Genomic DNA, 7,520 nt, shown 5'->3' with positions numbered 1-7,520 from the left:
AAGATGAAGTTTAGATTCCCATCCTCTGTGTAGCTCCTTGAAGAGGTAAACACAGGACTCTCAGTGAAGGATCTCCATAGGAAATTCCTAAGTCTTGTCTCTGTCTCAAAAGAACCACTTCTTCTGCAGCTCTTGCTGTTCAGAAGAGACATTTGTTTTCTCTCGGCTTTTAGAGATGATCTTTATTCCCTTTATCCACAATAAGCTCTTTGTCATTACTGCTAATGGAGGTTTCATGTTGGAGGTAAACCAGAAGCCTCAGGTGCCTTGAGGTCTGCAATGCACACTAAGACTTGACACTGGTTTAGGGCTTGGGTTTTGGTCAAGGCACAAAGAATCTGGAGCATCTAAACTTGCTTGGGAAACCCCAGGAATCTCCTTGCTGTGTTAAGGTGAAGCAGAGCAAACATGGCTTGCAGAGGACTGACCACTTCTTTGTTCCTAGTGCCATCACAGAGAACCTGTCAATCTGAAGGGAAAACCAGGATCCCTTCACCAAGGCTAAAGGGTGCATTAAGGAGCTGGATCATCACTGCCTTCCAAAGCATTGTGAGAAACATGCAGAAAAAGGTAGGACAGTGCCACAGCCTCAGCAGCTGGTGCTTGAAAAAAAAAAGCCATGGCAAGCTTTGGCAGAGTAATTCCTTGCGGGACACCACAGCACCAATGAGTGTGGACTTCCATGGGATTTCACTAAACTTCTGCCTCTTTTGTCCTCTGGCTTTGAAGGTCACTGTCAACTGGAATTGAGTTTTCTTCCCTCTGTTACTCACCAGCAGAACAAAAATCTGCCCTCAATGTCATATTAGTGCAACTCTGGTGTGAAACGTACTCTTCTCTTGTGCCCAGACCCCCAGAGCTCCTCTCCCAGGTAGAAACCAGATCAGGCACTAACAGCCCTCCTGAGCACTTCTCAGGGGGCAGAGGAGGGGACTGGGGCTCACATGCTGTGAAATCCTAACCCTGGCTCAACCACGAGGTCCTTGCATGGCCTCGGACACCTCTTGGCTTGCCAGTCTCTGTTCTGTCTGTGAGAAGAGCTAATCCTCATTACCAGGCAGCTGTAACCCTTGGATTAGTTACACAGAGAGTGCTGAGGCAATGAATAATGCACAGCACTGCTCTAAACGATCTCCTTCAAGGGAAACCACACAAAATACAAACACTGATGGTGCCTGTGTTTACAGAGAGGCCTCTCTAACTGCCTTCTGCTGAGGAAATGGGCCATTCTGCTCCAGGCAGTTCTCACTGAACCACCACAGTCCCATTACCTGCTGAACATCATTAATTGTTATTATTAAACCACTTCCTTAATTACTGAATCTAATTAAATCCCAACCTCAGATTCAAAAGAAGTAGGAAAACAAATGTAGAAATGAGCACAGGAGCCAGAGACATATGCTTTAGAAATCTCACAGTTTATTTTTCTCTCTGTGCAAATCAGAGCTACTTAACATTAATCACGTTTCACAGTGCAGGGGGCAGAAGTGATTACTGTTTAGGCTGCCGTTCAGTGGGATCCTTCTGGGTCCTAAATCCCAGGAAATCTCTGTGTGCAGATGATCTGGAAAAGACACAAACTGCACAGCAGTATTTCTAGCAGTTGTTACTTGTAAGACAAGCTGCCTTGACAGCATCTCCAAGGGAAACCTGCTTTCCTCCTGAAGGCATCACAGCATTCATGGCTACATGCAGACTCCAAGAATTTGCAGTCAGTGGCATACAAAACGTTTAAGGCACAGTTTCCAAGTCAGAGCTAGCAGAGACAGATGAGGAAGAGCAGTCAATAAACTCTCTTCACAGACACTTAATCTCACATGAGGCAATACAGTGGAAGGAAAAGCTGGTCCCTAGAGTAAGAGGCTCAGGTCCCAGCCTGGCCAGCAGTGCCTGCAGCTCGCTGCCTGCTCCACCAGTGGTCACCACTGGAACACAGGGGATGGGGCATGAAGCCAGGCAGCCCCAGCACTCGGACAACATTATCAAAATCCTGCATGTGGACAACAGAAGAGACCCTTCGGGATACTGGGCAAGAGCAGCTCATATCAGTTATCAAGAGGTTCTCAGAGAAAATGATTGTGTGACATGGAGATTTCATTGTGCAATACTAAAAATAAGAAATGTGTGTCCATTAAGGCATCCTTCCAGAGCTCATAGTCAGACCACACTAGCTGCACAGTGCCCCATCACTGTCCAGATGCAGAGGATAAATAAAAAAAATTATTTGGAAAAGCCAACAAGCAGTTCCCTTACCAGCCAGAGGGAAGCAGGTGGATGACTGGACAATGTCTGTATCACAGTTGAGTAGTTCAGGCACCTAAGGTAGCAGTAAGAGAAGCCAAATTTGTTTGCTACGTCAGCTTAAACCCTCTCCCACAAAGCTCAGCAGCAGCAGGTGGAGAGGGGCTGCTGGGAGACGGCTCAGACCTCATGATTAGAAAGGCTTTTCACTGCCTGTGCTGTGCCCAGTTGTTGGCTCAGGCATCTCCTGGCACAGTGCTGGGAGGGAAGAACCCTTCTTTGCAGCCAGGTAATGAGGCTGTTTAGAGGCATGTTGCTGTTTCCCTGGAAAGAGCAGACAGTCACAGCACAGCAGAGCTTCTTGGCAGTACCAGGAAAACAATGGAAGGCTGTGACTGACCCATTTTCAACCAAATGGAAAACTCTGCTTTTGTTTCCCAATTTAGTTTCTCCCTTCAAGCCATCTCATAGCAACAGCTTTGCTCTGCTATTAGCAGTTTGTCCTTGTAAGGAAACGCAAGAGTCCATTAATAAGCCAAATTTATCACTGTGGGAACTCTGCTGACCTAATTACACTAGCCACATATTTGACACGTCATATTTACCTTCCTCTGGTTCCTCCATAGTTAAAAGGAAAACACCTTTCAACTTTAAACAGCACAGCAAGAAATACAAACAACAAGAATGGGGGGGGAAAAAAAGAACCAAAACCCATACTGTTCCAGCATTCCACAACACATGACTTGAAGTCATAACTCAAAGTGGAAGCACACGCATCTCCAGGGGAGACACGGAGCAAGGAGTGCAGAGATCAGCCCTAACCTGTGTTTGTGAGTAGGAGCCCTGGAGGGATGCCTGAGGAATGCCTGTTTACAGGCTGGCTCCAGGGATGTAAAGCCAGTCGGCAATGGCTGTGGGCAGGTGGGTCATGACCTGCAGCCTCACCCACCAGTAGGTCTCCATGGGATTGTAGCGGTTCTTCGGGCACGGGGACACGAGCGCTTCGGTGATGTCACTCAGAACCAGAGACACGTCTTTCAGGCCACTGTTCACAAAGGACTTCATCAGGGCCACGTGGCCAGTGAAATACTCGCGGCCGTAGTCCTCCCGCACCGTGTCGGTGGCCCCGCTCCACAGGGCCTCGGCCTGCCGGTCAATGCCCGCGGCCGTCAGGATGCCCGTGGCTGCCACAAAGTTACTGGGCTCGATGAGGATGACGCGGACTCCCCAGCGGTACATCTCCTGCCTCAGGCAGTCGGAGAAGGCTGCCACCCCAAACTTGGAAACGCAGTAGCAGGAGCGAGATGGACTCACCATGCGTCCCAACATGCTTGTGATATTCACCACACGGCCTGGAGAGAAAAGATCAGGGAGAGAGGATCAGCCGCTGAATCAGCAGCCGGAACGTCCCAGTAAAAGGGTGTGATGATGCTGATTTCCAAAATCTGAATCTTGAATACACATCCTCTGTCACGGAGCTTTTCTCTCCTGCCTCAAGCAAGGCTAACTCCTTTTCTCCAGGGGATGGTGCATATGCCTACCTCTGCATCAAAGAATTTACAAAGCATACAAGACATTTCCCTCCTAATTTCCAAGTAGGGAAGTACCATGATCTTCTGAGACTGCTAGTTGTGTTTTCTCAGGAGTGTACCCCACTCATGTATCTTGCTAGAGAAGGGCTCAAGCTCCCAGCCTAGAGTATCATGAGCTGCAAAGCTCACAACTCTTTGTGATGCCATACAAGTGTTCTGGTTCTTTCTGTAAGCACAACAGCTCATCTGCCTAATACACCTGTGTACTTTTAGACCTGAGCTGGATGGCAGAGAATGAGTAGAGATTTCTCTGCACCTGAAGCATGAGCAGCACAACCCATTCACCCAGATGGCCAGCCACAAGTCTACGGTGGCCATTCCTGCGACAAACAAGAGGAGACTTGATGTGCTGCTGTCCATGGGGCAGTGGAGAGCAATTGTGCTAATCCCTGCCAACAGCCTGTGACCGCCCTCGGGGCACTGCCTCAGGGCAGTGACAGCAGTGGTCACTCCTCTGTGCATGTCTCAGCCTTTATCCAAGACAAGACATTTGCACCATGGTTTTAGATACACTTACAAACAAGCCCTTGAAATTCCACCAGCTATTTTTACAGTGAGAATTTTCACAGCCATGGAGCACATCACCCTTCTCCAGCTCAAAATTTAAGCTGAGAAACAAGTAGACACCTCTGCTGTTGCATACCAGACCTAAGTGTAACTTAGAAGTACTGTGAGAACCACCTGCTGACCTGATGGGTAAAATACTTTTTGTAGTGAGATGGAGCTTGTTTAGTGGTTAATTGCTGTCTGGGAATGGCATCTGAGAAATCTTCTTAATATAGTCCCCTTTTGTTCTCACAGAACACACACCTGTACCACCATTCCCACACATGTTAAATAAAGAAGCTCTTCAGAGCTCTGCTCATACATATCTTTTTTTTTTTTTAATATAAAACCAAGAGTTTTTATAATATCACTGTCTTGTAAGATATCTGAAATGGCTGTTATTGACTCTCATTTATTCGGTCACTACCTGAAGTCACCTGTGAATGGAATAATATGAAAGGAGAAGATACGGTTATCCAAACATGACCGCTCTGTGGACTCTGGGTTATCTAGTCTGTGTGATATCTGCCAACACTGCACAAAGGTCTCTGATATCTTGGATATTTAAGATAGCACCTGCTGTGTAGGTGCCTGGCCTGCCCCAAGAATAGCCTGTACTACCAAATGGCATCCTCAGAAACCCTCCTTGGACTGCACAGGCATTCCCCCAAGTACAGCCTGGATTTCCAGCTACATCTCCTTGCTGTGTCCAAAAGCTTTGAGCCTTACCACACTGCCCAGCATGTACCTTTAGCTCTGCGAATGAGGGGCAGGAAAGCCTTTGTCACCCTCACAGTGCCCCACAGGTTAACCTCTGCCACCTCCTTGTAGTTGTCTAAACTTGCAAATTCCACCTCTCCGAAGGTCGAGATGCCAGCGTTGTTCACCAGGCCCCACAGACCTGCCAAGAAACACATGATTAAAGTGTGGGGCAAGGATGAATGTCACAGAGAAAACATTTTCCTTGTTGTTTACAGTAACCTAAAACCTTAAGAACTGGACACTTTCGTAGAAATAAGCTGTAGAGAAAAATCTAGCTAGGAGAAGAAATACAGTCTTCCTATACCAGGGGCTTGTTTGGAACATCAAGGAAAGTGATGGGGCCACACAAATATTATCTCCTGAATATCTCCTGTACAGTCAAATGTTCTTCTGGGGCTTTATAAGGCTGCATCTGGCTGACTCTCTTTTATGCCTCCTCTTGATCCCAGGTTTGCCTCCACTCAGTGACTTTATAATGATTTTTGCAATTTGGAGGGGACTGGAATTTCTCCCACACCGGGGGCGGGGGGGACAAAAAAAACAAAAAAACCCCAAGCAAATAAAAAAAACACACACACACACAAAAAACCAAACAAACAAACAAAAAAAAACCCACCCAGGTATTTTGGATTTCTTAATCCTCTTCACAACTCTGGCTCACTGTTTTGGAGGGTGCATGGTATTGATCTGTACATTCATGGCCTGGTTAACAGCTGCTGTGTCTTCATCCAAGTATTTGGTTTCCCTCAATCCTAACTTTATCAAGAGTTAGCAAACTTACAACCAACCCTTACAACTACTAGAATTTAAAAATTAATGTCTTTTGTGCATGCAGTCCTGTCAAAATTAAATTGACTGCACTTCCCAAGAGCTTCTGTGATGAACCCTTTACATGTCAGGACTTAGTGGGTCAGCAAGAACTTGACCGTTCAAAGAAATTACTGCAGGATTCCCAGTGGCAAACGTTCGTAGGGCTGAATCCATACTTAAAGGATTTATTGAAACATGGGACTGTATAGCCATAAACTGCACAAGGAACAAGCAGAGGAGCTGGAACAAGACAACAGAGTTGCTCCTCTTTAGATGTCCTGCCATACACTGTGGTTATCTTTCACTGTGTTGGAGTTGGGGCTAAACTGTCAGGGCTGTGTTGGACTCAGTTGAAGCTGGTGTCTCTTTGCACTTCAAGACCTTCCTTTTACCAAGAACTAACGCAGGGCTAAGGAGTCTTCACGTCCAGGAAGCTCCAACATTGCTATCAAAAGCACCAACGTCATGCCACCCTGTTGATAAATGTTATCAAGCTCTCTCTCAGAAATTTTTGGGCTATTTGCCCTGCCTCTGCTCCATAGCTTCCCTACTCTGATGCATGAAAGTCTTTTAACTTCCACCCTGTATTGATTCAGTCAGATAGTAACCATGTATTTTATCAAACATAGTCCTATAAAAAAATTGCAATATCTCACCAATGTGCAATGGAATTTATCCTCCTGTTGCGCTTAAAAACACTAATGTGTCCTTGGCAGAGTGACTCTGTGCTCTCACACAGCCCCAGTAACCCTGCCCCATTTCCAGCTAAGCTTGTTCTCCCTCAAGGCTGTTGACCAGCTGTGTACACCAGCATGTTCCTGCTTCACCTACTGAAGCTCCCAGTTTTAGTGAGTCAAGATGACTGAAATTCAGTCTGATCTGTGTCCAGCACAGCATATCAGCCTGAATGGGGTCTGTCCCTCTGCTGCTGCAAAGCAAGGTCTAACTGCTAGCAGAGGACCATGGAAATAGGGCATGTGATGGAGTAATTTCACCACTAACAAAAATCATGCTGAGAAAATTTGGCAGGGATTTACCAAAGACATAAACTGTTGGTCACAAACTGACCTCTGCAGAGTATTCCTTACAAATTCCTGTAAATTTCTGTACAACAATTTCCCATTTCCTGGGTTGTGATGTTAGTTCTCACAAACGTCCCTGAATCATTATTTACAATAGTTTGTTGTTGGAATTCCATTGCTCAGGGATCAGGGCACCTTACAAACAGAACAAAGTGCTGAGGGGAGCCCAGTCACAGGGCTGTTTGCTGGACAGCACTGTGTTTATTTAACAGAGCCTTATCACTATTACGTCTCTAGAGTCAACAATACAGTGGGAACTCCACGAGATGAAAAACAAACAGTCAATCCTATCAAAAGTGGTCAGCACAGGGAGAAGAGGTATAAAGAACTGTACAGCCCGAGAACTGTTCTGCACTAGCTCCTCGGGGGCCACATTCAGTATGCAACCACACCCATGTGCAAGGCACCTCAATCTCAATAGTCTTTATATTCCAGCACCTACTTATTGAGCACAATTTATTGGGAAGCCTCAAACCTCAGTCACGCC

General features: G+C 46.3%; 1 protein-coding gene across 1 annotated transcript in view; it reads right to left on the bottom strand.

Moving 5' to 3' along the window:
- Positions 1–1,397: 1,397 nt before the first annotated feature.
- The window catches only part of LOC120756920 (D-beta-hydroxybutyrate dehydrogenase, mitochondrial-like), a 17,144-nt gene continuing 11,021 nt past the window's right edge, over positions 1,398–7,520 (bottom strand). Inside the window, exons 4-5 of the mRNA XM_040073697.1 lie at positions 5,128–5,280; positions 1,398–3,593 (exon numbers count right to left, since the gene is read on the bottom strand). Coding sequence (XP_039929631.1) covers positions 3,112–3,593; positions 5,128–5,280 — 635 coding nt within the window. The 3' untranslated portion in view covers positions 1,398–3,111. The remainder of the gene's footprint in view (positions 3,594–5,127; positions 5,281–7,520) is intronic.

This window comes from Hirundo rustica, chromosome 10 (assembly GCF_015227805.2).
Source record: "Hirundo rustica isolate bHirRus1 chromosome 10, bHirRus1.pri.v3, whole genome shotgun sequence".
In the NCBI taxonomy this organism is placed as follows: domain Eukaryota; kingdom Metazoa; phylum Chordata; class Aves; order Passeriformes; family Hirundinidae; genus Hirundo; species Hirundo rustica.
This window is presented reverse-complemented; position numbering and strand designations above follow the sequence as displayed.